The sequence below is a fragment of the Hippoglossus hippoglossus genome, chromosome 10 (genome assembly GCF_009819705.1).
Source record: "Hippoglossus hippoglossus isolate fHipHip1 chromosome 10, fHipHip1.pri, whole genome shotgun sequence".
Lineage (NCBI taxonomy): Eukaryota > Metazoa > Chordata > Actinopteri > Pleuronectiformes > Pleuronectidae > Hippoglossus > Hippoglossus hippoglossus.
This window is the reverse complement of record NC_047160.1, coordinates 18771012-18786423: the sequence shown is the minus strand read 5'-3', so window position 1 is coordinate 18786423 and position 15412 is coordinate 18771012. Positions and strand designations below refer to the sequence as shown.

The 15412-nt window shown below is 43.7% G+C and overlaps 1 protein-coding gene across 1 annotated transcript in view; it reads left to right on the top strand.

Moving 5' to 3' along the window:
- The window catches only part of vimr2 (vimentin-related 2), a 16954-nt gene extending 1542 nt beyond the window's left edge, over window positions 1-15412 (top strand). The window contains exons 3-11 of the mRNA XM_034598168.1: window positions 792-942; window positions 1069-1230; window positions 1370-1489; window positions 4565-4660; window positions 7201-7332; window positions 9037-9168; window positions 11523-11633; window positions 11730-11854; window positions 14466-15412. Coding sequence (XP_034454059.1) covers window positions 792-942; window positions 1069-1230; window positions 1370-1489; window positions 4565-4660; window positions 7201-7332; window positions 9037-9168; window positions 11523-11633; window positions 11730-11854; window positions 14466-14508 — 1072 coding nt within the window. The 3' untranslated portion in view covers window positions 14509-15412. The remainder of the gene's footprint in view (window positions 1-791; window positions 943-1068; window positions 1231-1369; window positions 1490-4564; window positions 4661-7200; window positions 7333-9036; window positions 9169-11522; window positions 11634-11729; window positions 11855-14465) is intronic.

Sequence of the window (15412 nt, the reverse complement as noted above, 5' to 3'; positions counted from 1 at the left end):
ACTTAAAATAGTAGATTATAATAGTAGATTATAAGATGTTTCTGAGCAGAAGTAACTATTTCTGTTGTGATTCGTAGGGTTTATATGTACTTGAGGCAGAAACTCTGATATTTTAACATTTAAAAGCAGATGATAATAAATTTGCAAATGCCACATCCCTTTGGACTTTAAAAAAACTACTCAAAACTCCTTTTTATTACATATGAGCTGACAAAATGCAAACTGTCTAATATCACCTTGTCTTTGTCCCCTTAAATATTTAAAGTGTCTGTGGAAAGGTGCTTTAAAGATTTAAGTTATTACTAAATACATGGTTTAAAATACAATATAATGTGGTTGCGAGCAGGTGGATGTGTATTATATTCTGTGGTACCTATAAGTAGCAGCTTAAGTATATTAAGATCATTAATCATAGTATATTAACAGTTCTAGTAGTAATACTGTAATCTAATAAACTCTTGAAACTGTCACGTACATTATAGTGTGTTCAAAAGCATTTTTTATGAAGTATATAAATAGTTATAAATGTTAAATAGGGGTGGTTAAAGTAAAGTGTGGCCCCTGAGGGAAACTGTGATGTTGATGACAGATTCCTTTTGTGCTCCTGGAACATCACGGTCTATTGTTAATTTATCATGACGACTCATGCAGACATGTGGAGAAGCATTTAAACAATGATGTTTCACCTTGTTTTTCTTGTTTTACTCGCTCTACTAGCCCCTAAGGAATGCATGTGAACTCTTCTTTGTATTCAGTGCAGTATTTATCTGTGTTCTTTGTTCTCCCCTCAGGCGTGCGGCCGCCGACAAGTGCGACTGTGACTGTGACAAGCTGGACTTTGTCGCCGCCAAGTCTCTCAACAAGGAGGGTCTGAACCGGTTCGCCCAGGACCGCACCGTCATCGCTGCCCTCAACGACCGCCTGGTCGGCCTTATAGAGCTGGTGAGGAGGAACAGTGACACGTCAGCACTTTGTTTTACCTGCGTCCTCTCTCTGTTCTCGGTAAATGATGCAGTGAATCTATATATATATATTTATACATTTCCTCTGTTTCTGTTTGCCCTGCAGGCTCGTTGTTTCGAGGAGGAGAATGAGGCGCTTGAATGTCAGATTGTGGAGCTCGAGGAGAAGCCGAGAAGTCGCCCAGCCGCCTCCTCCTCCATCACCTCCGCCGTGGCTCAACCTGACTACAGCCTGGATGCAGTGGTGGAGAGACTGCGCAGGGAGAGGGTAGGTTGCTGCTGCAGCTGCTGGGTGTGTCTGCTGCATGTCTCTGCTGCATGTCTCAGTTACCTCAGCTTGTACAGTGACAGGCCAGGCTGATCTATGACCCTGTCAAGACTCATCACTGTCCTCGCCCTCCCTGCAGGATGAGATTCTGTGCGACACCGAGGAGCTGCACAAAGAGCTGGAGTGTCTGAAGAGCGGCTACGAGGAGGTGGCACAGCAGAGAGTCTTCTACCAGCAAGAACGACAGGATGTGGCTGAGGTAGTGAACACAGTCAAGACAGTAGCATCTGACCGTGTGATGGAAGGAGACGACTGAAGTTATAGGAAGCAAATGTAATGGTTTACTGTAAAGTGAAAAGCAAAGTGCCATCACTTTACAACAAGCTTTAAACCTGCAACCTGTATTGATTCTAGTAACATGAACACTGAACAGCATTAAGATCTACCGCGTAGCCCCACTGATCAATATTAGTTTACTTTAATAGAAGATATGATATAAATGCTGATCAATATTGCTATTTACTTCTTAAATTTAATTCAATCTTATTTGCTTAGTGCCAAATCACAACATTCTGTCAATGTTACGAGTAAGGTTGAGGAAAAATAAACTTTTATTGAGGAGAAACATCCAGCAGAACCCAACTCAATGTGTGTCGACCGGTTGGGCTGAAGGAGAGAAGTGAGAGAGGAGGGAAGACATGTTTGACTGGTGTTTAATTGTAGCTTCTTTTTAGAGGAGCATTAACTGTAAAGAAAAGAATATAGTCTAGTTTCACCTTTTCTCAGCCAGTACCTCCAGTCCTGCAAAGCCCTGACTGCTGCTCCTCAGGCAAGGCTGATGTATTTGTATTGTCCATGATTACACACAGAGGTCGTTCAATGTGCTTGACAGAAATAAAGAAATCATAAAAATACAGATAATCAGCATAAATGGAATAAAGGCGTATTGGAAGGAAAATCCGATGAGGAGAGATCAGACTGGAAAATAAATCCTTGATCTGCACCAAACTCTAATGGTTTCTCTCCAGACCCGTACCGCATCCTCCCACCAAGGTTTTGCGTAATCCTGTTAACTAACAGACCAAAACCTCTTTGGTGTAAGCCGGAATGCATTGGTACAGGTTTAGTATTTAAATGGTGGAGTTTAGGTAAAATAATGAAAGGTATTTGTGATCAGTTTGAAAAACAACGTTTGCACTGTCCATCATCAGACCCTTATTGTGACGGTGCCTTTGAAGCACTAGATGGCAGTGTTGTCTAGCTCCTCTCTGCTCCTCCTCCCCTCGGCCTCCTGTAGCTGAATCTCAGACACAGCAGCTCCTCTGCATCTCCACCCAACAGGTTTTGATCAGCAGCAGCCTCACAGTCTGGGCTGGTGGCCCACTGTAACCTGAGCCACCAACTTCCCCAAACCCCCCCCCCCCCCCCCCCCCCCATCCCTCACAAACGACAGAGGCCATCCCCCCTCCAGGCCGGTCCAGATGAGAGGGGGTTTAATTTCTGCCTCACAGATGCAACACAGGGCTGTAATTCGGTGCCGTAATGTTCCTGCTGGCTCCTTCCTCTGGTTCTGAATTGGAAGCAGCTGTAGAGTGACAGGACTCGGTGTGAAATCAGCAGGGAGGTAGAGGAAGAAGAGCGGAGGAGAGGAGCGAGTACTACACAGCTCAACCCACAATAATTCTCCCAACATAATGGAAGACTGACAGTGATGAAGCAGTGCACATTTGGTTTAATTTGAATTATACTGCTGACTATTGTGTTGCATTCCTCCTGCCAATTCCGATCCTTTCTCAAGACCCACAGATTTCCACCCTGACTTGTCTCACTGCGATTTTCTTGCGTCGCCAGATGTCAGAGGCAGAAAAACAGCCGAGCAAGTCAACTGAGTTAAACATTATTCTCCATGATTTGAGTACAAAGGAGTGAACATTTGAATTGGCCAGCAAGTTTTTATGTAGCGGCTCCAAATGCTCTTGAAGGTGGAAAAAATGGTCACAGAAAAATGTATTGGTTGAACTAGGATGTGGCTCAGTAGAGTACATTCCTCTGCCAAGGAGTTCTCTCATGAAACCACATTTAAATTCACTAGTTCCCAACTTTTATATGGATCTGTACCAAATTGCACACACATCATCATCAACATCCACAAATAGTTTTCTGAGAAATCAATGAAAATTTTGAAAATTGCAGCCCAATGTTAAGAAATACCTGGATCTGCACCAAAAGTGAATGGGTTCTTCCTTGGGTCATTCCCCACCCCCCTCCACAAAATTTCGTGAAATCAGTTGAGTATTGACTAATTGACTATTGACTACATGACTAATAAACTAATGCCTCCTTTGAGGTAATCGATAACTTGGTTTATCTGGGCAGAAAAGCAGATGGCGAATATATTGATGAACCTTAAAGTTGCGCCAATGTCTTCAAATGACGAGGTGCACTTTGAACGTGATCTCCTCTAGAGAGTTAAACACAGACGTGCAGCTGCATCGAGTCTCAAAACATCTTTTACTTGTTCCATTAAGAGGTTAAAGAGTCAGATTAGTCCCTCAGAGTTAAAAGGAAAGTAAATATTGGACGTTGGTCAGGTGGACAGAATCCCAAATCTCAATTAACAGTAATTTGCTCTCCAGGATGCAAAAACTAGGCCACTACACCAATGCTCTTGCCAAAGTAACTATGAGGTGTTGACATTTTGTGATTACAGCTTGTTCTGTTCTCCCTAAGTGGCAGAAAAATAAATGAATTCAGCTTTTAAGTTGTACAGACTTTGATTTACAACAAGTTTCTCTCCCGCTGCTGAATGAGCCTTGAACACAGCAGCAGGACGGACTACTTTACCCACTGCTGTCCATCAGGGACCCTGCCACCCTCTAAACAAGGCTCCGCACCTTCACCCCCAAACCCTCCCTGCATGTGCTCAGCTGTAAACGCAGTAATTGCATCCAATGCCAGTTAATCTGGTTCTTTTAAAAAGAGTGGATGAGCTGAGAACCCCTGCTGGCGAATGCATCGGTGGACGGGGCTTTTGTGTCTAGTTAGCCTCCGTCTCATCTTCCTCCTCCTCCTCCTCCTCCCCCTTCCTCTGCATTGCGGTGTCTTCTGGCTGTTCACTGAAACAGGGTGGATCTGCTGGTGCTGATAATATTTTTTTTTTTTTTAAATGGGTGTTCAGGGTTGGAAACAAAGACTTTTTTTTTTCACTTCATTTCAACCTGTGGTGTGATTTACGTCCCGAGCTGCAGAGCGCTCCTCTCAGACACCTCCACAAATTAAGTTCAACTTCTGTGTTTTCCGCCCTGTTCCTCTGGTAACTTGATTGTCTTCGCAGGTTGTGGATGCTGTGACAGCAGAGTGTTTGGCGCTGAGGGAGCAAGTGGCTATCTACGAGGAGCAGCTGGCCAACATGGAGGCCCGGCACAAGACGGTGAGAGGGAGAGAAGATGTATCTCTGCAGTGTGACGAAAAGGAGCCGTTAATGGCTTTTTAAAATGACTCGATATGCAGCACATAGAAACACATGGGTGTGTCGGAGAAATGTTGAGACGTGTCTAGACACACACAGATGTGATGACCTCACTCACCTTGATGAAAAGTTGTAGCCAAACTCAGCCATGTCAACAGAAACATGGGCAGAGGGGGTTAAAACATAAATCACATAAAACACATAATATTACATCAGAATAAATCTATCTTTATTGTTTTGTGTTCATCTTAACTGAACAGATAGACATTTACTCTACAATCACTCTACATTTGTTTAATTTGTGTAAAAGCAGGAAGTTATTAAGCAGTCTGTCACAATATGGGAGGTAAACGGAATGAGCTTCTACGGACGTAAAAAAATCTGAAATCTTGAATAGTTGACACCATAAAACCACAAATTACCATTTTTAAACATTGTTTTTTATAGAGATAAAAACAAACTGGATATAGGGATTTCATAAGTGACGTTTGGAGTTGGAGGTAGACAAGTTGGTTCTCTCTGATTCCAGTTTGAAGCCATGCCAACATAATTATATTTATAGTGCATGTTAGATGTGGTGCTAACACTTACACAGTCAATGAGAAGATGACATCCATGCAAAGTCAAAAATGTTTCAGTTTTGCATGTATCCCAGATGATGAACTAACGCACAACCACACGTGTGTTTAGTGTGTCCTTCCCTTGCTAGTTCCAACTAACGTCTGTCCAATTGGTTGAGTCATAGACTGTATGTAAAGATGGACGACGCGTCTCCTCTTTCTCCCACTATCCAGAAATGAAGCCAAAATATCCTGCATACGAACATTGAAGTCTTTTGCACTCGAGCCAGAATGTGCAGCGGTGTAGAGTCATTAGTCAATATCTGCTGTCAATCATGTTTCCCCTCGTTTTTTATAGCATCAAATAACTATGTGAAACCAAACTTACAGGAAAAATGACCCCTTGGACAAACATCAGTGTGATAAGAACAACCCTAAAATGACAGAGACCATCTTTGGTTTGATACATGTCCCATCCACTAACCAGGAGGTGGGATTTTACGATCTGTACTGGAGCCAGCCACCAGGGGGCGACATTTTGTGGCGCTGTCATGTCGTCCATCTTTATGTACGGCCTATGGGTCTAATCGACAAACAGACCAGTGGTTAAATTCAAGCAAATGATTCAAGGAAAGAAATTAGTCAGAAAAAACAACTTTATATTCAACAGACCGAAATGACAGTAGCATCAATATTCTCATCAAACTCAAGGCAAGAAAGCAAATAAGCACGTTCCCATAAAATGTTGAACTCCTCCTTTAAAACATATGTTTGCAACCAACCACATACAACACACACCACTGGCCGTAGCGTACCCACACACAGCGTCCACAGTGTTCTCCACATCACCAGGAGATGACAGACGGGGCCCAGCATCAGGAGGCTGCAGGCGGGGAGAGGAGGAGAGAGGCAGCTGAACCACCATCAGCTCCATCACTCTGTGTTTTTCACTGCAAAGCCGGGCTGCCCACCGTTTAACACACTCCCTCTGGGACACGCTCGATAACTCACGGTCCGGGAAATGCGGCTGAATACCAAATGAAAACAGAAGTTCCCTTTGTTTTATTAACTGTTGTTATTATCAGCACTTGCAGATTCCCCATGCCCCCCCCCCCCCCCCCCCCCCCCCGACAAATCGACAGTCATGTCGTTATGAAGGTGGAGGGGAGGGAGGAAAACGTCAGACTGCCACTGCAGCTCTGTAACAGTTCATTTCCCTTCTAATGGATGTCTGGGTTTTTTTATGTCCATATTGTACATATTGGGAACCGCAGACATACGTGATGAGGTCTTTAGTGAACGTGCCAATACATCAAAATGTACTGGAGTGGTTTTGTGGTGAAAGGTAATTAACCTCGTCACATGCTGTTTTTAGGTACTTGTACATATTTCCATTTATATACTTCTACTGCCGTACAATTCAGAGGGAAATGTACAAATCTTTTCTCCATTACATTTATGTGACAACTTTAGTTACTAGTTGCAATACAAATTAAAATGTACACAGAGAGCATATAAAATAACACATCAATGCATCAGTGTAATACTATGATATTCAAAATGGCTTAAGTACTTCTTTACTTTGACTAGTGTGTCTCTACAGAGGCCGCCATGTTTTTTACAGTAGCCCAGACTGGACAAACTAGACACCTTTTGAGTTTTTATGAAAACTGAAGGTTATCACAGGTTCTCTTTAATGTTTGGAAGGGGAGGATGAGGTGAGGGGTATTCAGCTGCAACATACAACTGCACCACTAGAGGTCACTAAATTCTACACACTGAACCTTTAAGCAAATGAAGGGGACTAGAAGTTTGAAATAGCACGGAATGGAAAAACCAAAGACTGCACTTAAATCCTCTGTTTGACTAAATATACTGATTTAAATTCCACCACTGTTTCTGAATATTTCTCCACCACTGATGTGTGGCCTGTGTGAGCAGGAGGTGGAGAGTCTGCTGGATCCAGCCGACTGGACCACAGGAGCAGCTGCAGCTCTTGGATTCTGCAGCCCGGACATGACTCCGGTCCTGGATGTGAAGGAGTTCTACTGCCAGCTGGCTGAGAGTCTCCAGGTACCACACACTGTCCCATAAAACCCATCAACATGACATGAACTGGAGGCTAAATGCTTTACTGTAGCGTGTGTGTGTACATTTTTAGACCCATGGTTCTATTTCTGATTTAAGATGCACTCACATACACACCAGGGGATGAAATTATATTTTTACTTTACGAACTTGACCTAGGACTATTTCCGTTTTGTAATTCTATCTGTTATCAGCTATAGTCGTTACCTACTTATTCTTATTTTTCATTTAAAAACGTATACATGTTAAATACATAGTTAAAGATAAACCCAGTGTTGACCTTTTTAATTTTTCAAACGTCTATATTCAGATTTACATCTTAATCTAAATTGTGTAATTTTAGGTAAATTTACAGAAATGGACAAAAGAAAATGGGAGTTAATGTGGATTTCTGTCCACTACTGTTGTGAATGTGAATATTAAGAGTTGAGTGCATCGAGATCAACAGCTGGTGGTGCGGACTTTCCAGCTGGGTGCCATTAAACCATCATGGAAGAAAAGGGCACAAAGAAATGATGGAAGTAAAAACACCAGTCGAAACACAGAAGGTGGAAAACTATGTAGAAAACAAGATGGAGATATGACATTTACGTTTGTTGTTATAGTCTCAATGTCGGACGTTTTCATCTGCTGCTATTCTTAGACTCTCTGGTGCATATTTAAGTCTGATGCTTCTTTTAGCATTTTTAATACGTGACTTTTACTGCAGTATCATTTAAATTAATGAACCGCTGCTATTATTTTATTAAGTCAAAGAACATCTGAATAGTTCTCCACCCCCCTCGTACACGGACACCACTGACACCTATTGACCACCTGACCTCTCCTATTTTCATCACACTGCCCTCGCTCTCCCTCGGCAGCGGGCCGTTCAGGTTCAGGCGTAAATCTCAGCTTTCACAAATCACACCACGATACTCCCACCTGTTTTCTTTCCCTCTTAACACAACAAGAGGGAAGAACTTGAGAATCAGAGCTGCGATTCTGGACCGTGTGTGTGTGTGCGTGTGCGTGTGTGTGCTACAAAGCGCAGAGGTGCTGCATTGGGGTCAGACAATAGCTCCGGTGGGTCTGACCTCCTCTGGGGCGAGGATGTCTGTGTGGTTCAGAGGTCAGAGCTGTAATCAGACTGCTGGCCGCCTTCCCAGGCTCCTCGGCAGCAGTGGAGTGGATGCTGGTTTATGTGTTTGTGTGTGTGTCCTTCATATAGAGGCATGGTTGATGGGTAGCAGCATATTCATATATTATTGTGTGTCTAGATGCATTTATGTTTTTTGTCCCCCCTTAAACTCCATTTCTATTTACTCTCTCTCCCTCGGTCTCCCTCCCTCTCTTCTCTCGCCAGCTGGACACCGTCCTGTCTGAGCCTGGCCTCCATTATGAGATGCAATTGTCTCAATGCTGCAATGATTGCTATTGGGTTTGAACAGTAATGGTGATTGCTGGCGGACTCCCACACACCTGTGCACCCTCATGTTGCTCATTTCGGCTGCACTTGTTCCATCTAATCAGGAATGTGCTGTACACAAGGAGAGCTTCAACCATCCGCTCGTACGAGAGGCTCTGATTGCTCTTTGCTCCCCCGTCAAAGTGAACTGTCCTCCGTGGCCTCTGTTAGACTGAAACTAAAAGGTTTTCATCCGAAAAACTTTCACTAAATCACTGATCCCTCTCCGTCTGTCTCTGCAGTACGAGTGCGGAGCTGCCTCCTCTGCTGCAGTCCGCGGTGGTGATCGAAAACAACTGGAAGTGGGAGCTGCCGTAGGGTCAAAGGTCACAGACTTGCCAAAGATACAGGACGTCGGTGAGCTGAAGATGCTGGTGAGTTGACTCTTTAAAGGCTAAGTTCACTCAAATTACACAGATTTAGCATTAGCTTGTTTTGTCTCTGAGATTTCTGTCTCGCACATTTTCTATATCTCAAAAAATGTGTAAAATAAGAAGTATGCGAATGTCTCCAAATGAGTCCTGTGCACATTTGTGTAAATACATTTTGAGAATCCTCTTATTAGTGTCTTTGCTGAGAGTTAAATTAGAGGATTGATACCACCAGCCAGCAGCTGCTTAGCTTAGCTTAGCACAAAGACTGGAAACCATAGACTGTATGCCCGACATGACGGCTTCCAAAAGTGACGTCAAAATATTTAGATTGCCAGCTAGTGGCTGGCTGCAGTATAGGTCTTAAACCCTGCCTCCTCCATGTTAGTGGATGGGACAAGGACATAATTAAAAAGTTTGGTGCACGTTAATAAAAAAAAATAATTTTGTCATTTTAGGTAGTTCTTATCTCAGTGTTTTTAAAATCACAATTCAAGCTGTTTCCAGGCTTTATGCTAAGCTAAGTTAGCTTGTAGTAGCTTTACTCTACAGACATGAGAGTGGTTGATCGAAATTACATAATACATTTTTTTTTAAAGGTGTACAGACTCTTAATGGTCTTGTTTATACATCATTTAAACCCTTCAGCTGATACCCACAGATTCACATCTTCCCATAATGCATTTCCCACCTCTTTACCGACACAGAGAAGAGGAGTCTTAAAGCTCACAACCGGCTCTGCATCGGCCATCAGCTCCTAAATCAGACGTAATGCTGCGAATGAATGGTCTCCCACAGCATAGACCCAGGGAGTGAAGGGCAGCTGAGTGACAGCTGAGCAACAGTATGGGAGACGGTGCTGACCAGAGTGTTTACTCTGCGGACACTTTCAGCGGGAGATGTGAAGGGCTCGACTTCAGCTCAGACAGGATTTATTACTGTCCGTGTCCTCAGTTATTAAGCACAGTCTCTCAGTCTCTCAGAGCGGCTGCAGCATCATAAACACCTTAAAACGTCTCACACACACACTGACTGGAGGCTTCCTCTGCAAACGGAAGAGAGGGAATAAACCTTCTTCTGATATTTTTCTGAAAAATGTTGCAGAAGTAACCGTGCTTTGCAGGAAAGACGCAGCCAAGCGAAGCATCGGGAAACTGTGACTCAACAACACAGAAATGGCCTCCTCTTAGTTTTCGGACCACAGCCGACACCTAACCACATCTGTAACAAACATGGTGGTTTGGTTCTCATTACAGCGGCTGTGGCTGTGCCTCCACCTTCTTTAAATAAACAGAGCGCCTCTGTAACCACAGTACAACTCTCCCAACATCATCCACCTCTCTCTAATACAGCAGCGCACACACAAGCCCCAGTTCTGCCCGATCCCGCCTGACGGATGGACAGCTCGGCCTGATCTGCTCTGTTTCCTCTCTCGGCTGTGATGGATGCCTCGGGTCTGGTTTCTCACTGAGACGCAACATGGCCAAACAAACAGATTGCAGTGAAATCAGCCTGGACGCAGAAATACATAGTATAATGGGGCAGGCACTTATGGGGCTGTACACTACAACTACTCCCACTACACACAAACACAGCCAGGCCTCACTCATCATGGCAGGGAGAGCGGAGGAGTGTGCGAGTTAAGTGACTTGACCATGTCGGGGAGTCGTCATCGGACGAAGGGTAGTAACTGGCCGGATCGCTGAGTGACGAGCAGGACCGCCTGGATCCCCCATCTGCCTGCAACATCTCATTGTTGAACTTGTGTGATTGCTGTAATTACTCACGGCAGCACGACTCCGCCTCAGACCAGAGGAGGGATACTCCTCATGTAGTTTATGATCGAAGTAAAGAAACCCGGTTTATTTGTGTTAATTAAGTTTAGTTAGAGCTCAATTTCTGTGCTTTTGTGTGTTAAATGGATAAATCCATTTTGTGTGGAGAGCCTGCACACGAATCCTCTTTTCAGTCACTGTTTGGGGTTTTGGAGATCATCCCCATCTGCAGTAAACAAGAGTGACGAACATCACAGATGTAGCAGCTGAAAACCCAGATACTTTTCTCACTATTTGTGGATTTGTGGTTTTCTGATGACTCAAATCACTGCTAATGTTTCTCTCTTTCCTCTCGACGTATAAACAGTTGCTAGCACGTTAGCAAACACCATAACAAGTTGAACGGAAGAAATGAGACGTAGAGTTTTCTGTTTCAAATTGATGCAGGAATCTAGTTTCAGGACAAATTGTGTTGAGGTTCAAACCCTTCGTTGACTCTGAGCCGTGGCTCAGGGCAGAATTTGTAATCTGCTTGAGTTTGCTCATCTGAATGAATACTTGCTGCTGTTTGTGTTCCTGTAGATTCCCGAGCTACAAAAGGAGCTTGTGGAGCTTGAGAAGTGTAACGAGGAGCTGGAGGATGAGGTGGAGATGAAGAAAGCTGCATACATGGACGAGATTGCTGATTTGAAGGTATGAGAGCTGACTCATTACTGTAGTCTTAGGCTATAATGGACCAGGGTTTCTGGACTAACACTTAACCTCTTCTGGTGTGTGTGTGTTGTCCAGTTCACCATGGATGAGATGCGGCAGCAGGAGACCGACTTCCAGGTACAGATGAAGGAGCAGTGTGAAGACTACAAGGAGCTGCTCAGTGAGAAGATGGCCAGAGACATGGAGATAGTCGCCTACAGGTCAGAAAGTTATAACTGATAAAATATCTCGAGTGGAACGTCCTGGGACTTATCTTATAGCTTTGATTACATTTTAATTTAAAGACGATCTGGGAAAATAGACCATAATTTAATAATGAAGAGCTGTTGTAAATACAGTGATTACATTGATCTTAAGTGTCTTCATAATTTTTAATGTGATTTAGCTGCAGTTGTTATTCTTAAACACACCTAAGGTTTTACCACACACCTTATGTCTTGTGCAGCGTGATACAATAACACCAGAGACATGCGATGCCCAAGGGACAGTGGGGTCCAAGTTGTATTGAGGCTGGGGGTCTGTAGGATTATATAAAACAACACTGTGGAGCGGGGATGGTTTAACTGTGTCTGATGGACAAGATGCCGTTTTCTCATTCCAACAAAAACACTGATCCCTATGACTTCACTGATTAGTTTGTCTTCTCCTGTTAAAGCTGCCGCAGTTTCTGATTGCAATTAAAACCTATAGACCCTGGGCGTTCACTGACGCACTGTAAAACTGTAGATTCCCATCTTCTGCGGTAGGAGGTGAAATGAAAACAGACGTCGCCCATGGTGCTCGACAAAGTGCTGCACGTTATGTAAACCTGTCGAGGAGAATGAGCTGTCAGAGGCAAAGCACATATAATGATCCCGGGATGAATTTGTTAGATTTACATCAACTCCACGCTGTTTACTTTTGAAATTCTTTACACGTGAGCTCATTATAAGAAACACAAGAAAACACACATGGAAGTGGGCGAAAGACATTGTCCCCGTCCTTCAACAACAATCTCTACAAAAGCATCACTGTGAATAATACAGGGAGTATTTCCGCAAGATTCTTTGTATAAGTCCAAGTCATCAGACAAAGGCCTGACATCACAGGAAACGGCTTCTGCGTCTGATGCAGTTTCCTGTATATGTGACCTTGAAGACGTTTCATACCATTTGCTCCGTTCACTGAGGTTGTTCAACCATCTGGTATGTGGACTGACGCACTTCAGCCCTCTCAGCCCGCTGCCATGGACTTCCTCTGGCGGCCCTCCACTGCCCACCCGACTGCATGCGGCCCCCAGGGGGCCCCGCTGCAGGCCTGAGTTCAGACCCTCACAATACCTCATTAGAATGGGCAAAGAGGACCTCACACTGCTGGGCTCCTGCCAGCTCGTCTCCACGCCAGCCTGTTAATGTCAGCACCCCCCCACCCCCACCCCCACCCCTCACTTACACACATTTCCAAATTCACCACAGTTTCGATTCCCTCTCGCTACACAAGAGACTGTACCAAAGACATTTAAGGCAAACGAAAGACACGCAGTCGATGCCAACTTCTTTTTTTCCCTCTCCTCCCTTTCTTTATTCACTGGTTGTTTTGTCATCCGTGATTAAAACCATGAATAAGAAATGAAAATGGTGGTGGTTGTTTATTCTCTCTGTGCCGTTGCAAACTGTCTGCAAAACAGACCTTAATGACCCCAGGCTGCAATTAGCGGGTGTCTTATGGCCTGTGAAAGCATCGCAGAGCAGTTCTGTGCAGATGCTCACTGCTTTGCTCACTGCTAATGTGAACCATGTTGCACTGCAACTCATTCACTGGGTTTTTTCCCCCGCTGCTGCATGACACAGCAAACAGGTAGCTCAACTCATAACATGCACTTTGGTTAAGTGTTCTTTTAGCAGTAGATGAATCATGGGTGTTTTTTATGAAGGAGCTATAATCAAAAATTAATAATGAAGCACCATGAAGTTTATTTCATCTTTCAGCTCGTTGTTTTGGTTTGTTGTGACCTCTCGCTGCTGGTTCACTCCCACCGCACTCATCACTAGTGTTTCCAGATGCCGCAGGCAGATGTTTCTCATGTTTGCGGGGAAATTGCTTTAAAAACCAACTGTGCTGTTTTAAAAAGTCACTGCGCTCTACCTGCCCCGCACCAAACAGAGACACAGTTAGCGGCAGATCTTTCCTTCAGGAGTCGGTGGAGATGAAAGAAGAGGGAATGTCAGACTTAAATGTCACGTGGACACATAGAGGATTCTAAGAAATGATCATGTTGCTCAAACGTGTCAATGCTCGTTCACCACATCAACTTAAGATGTGATGAAATGTCAGTGTTGTGTTTACAGAGTGTTTCTGCAGTTCCGTGTGTCTGAAATATGGCTTTAAATATACTAATCAAACCTCTGTTTACTAATATATAAACATTCATGTATTCAGTTATCTATTTATTTTATTTGGGATTCTGTACAGTTAAGACCCAACTTATCTAAACATAATTAATTAGTTAATCTAATGTAAGAATAATCTGCAGATACATTGTTACTGAAAAAATTGTAAATTGCTGTCTTGAAAAAAAGACAAATATTATCCAGCTTAAAAAAATACTTAAATTGGCAATTCTAATGAATTCAGTTTTTTTCAAACGTGTATGACTTCTTAACTTTACTTTGAAGATTATTTGTTTGTGTGCTATCAATTCTTTTTAGTTGATAAACAATTTTCTTTTTTCGATGTGATGTCATTTTGTCAGTAGCTCCAGAAATATCAGTTTTCAGTGTCTCATGTAAACTACAACTGTTCACCTGCTTTCTGTGTGTTTGTGTATTTCAGGAGTCTGTTGGAGGACGAAGAGGAGAGGCTGTGCGACCTGTGAGACGAGGACGAAGAGTGAGACCGGGCGGCTGGAGTTTGGATGGATGCTCCCATACACACACACACACACACACACGGATTAGAAAACAGACAATAGTGAAACGCAGACCCAAATCGGCACTAGGACGAAGCGCAAGGTACCGACGGAGCAATTTGAGCAGATGTAAACTTATCATGACAGATTAATGCTGTCTGGAGGCCTAAGCCGGGCCATTGATAACAGGTCGCTGGCAGATGACCCCGAGACTCCAAGAAAGATGGAAGTGTCTAAAAGTGGGAGGGAGGTGGGAGGACGGGGGCTCAGCCAGGAGTGTGTCCATTCAGTGTCTGGCAGGGATATTTCCTCAAGTGGGTTTTATCTTTACCAGTTCGGTGATGTGATTCATAAATGTTTTGTCCCCTTAGTGTCAAACAAGTCTGACACACAAACACACACACTCACCAGAGGCTGAACAGTGCGGCTCCTTGGAGTTCTTCCCCCTCTGATTCCACCTCGTCCATCACTCACACTCTGTCTGATTACCAGCTCTTAACCCTTGACCCCTTCACTGTTAACAAACACATTGACCTCTCCCTCCCCCCCCCCCCCCCCCCCCCCCCCCCGTGACCAAAAGCGTCTCACCGTCCTTTAGCCTTTACAGTCGCGCATTCATGTTGGTTTTACATGTAACTGTTTGCTTTTCAAATGGTTCATGAAGTTGTTTCCCTGCAGCTCATAGACGAATCCAGCACCTGGATCCTTCTACGAGAAAAGAGTCATTATTCCTTCTTAGTACACGACTTTAGTAATCCTTTTTTTCGTATTTGCTCCAAGTCGTCTGTGATAAATCATCTTTTGCTCCTGCTTCTGCCCAAGAGTCAGAATGTGCTTCAGATTTAAATTAAATAAAAGTATTTGCTTCAGA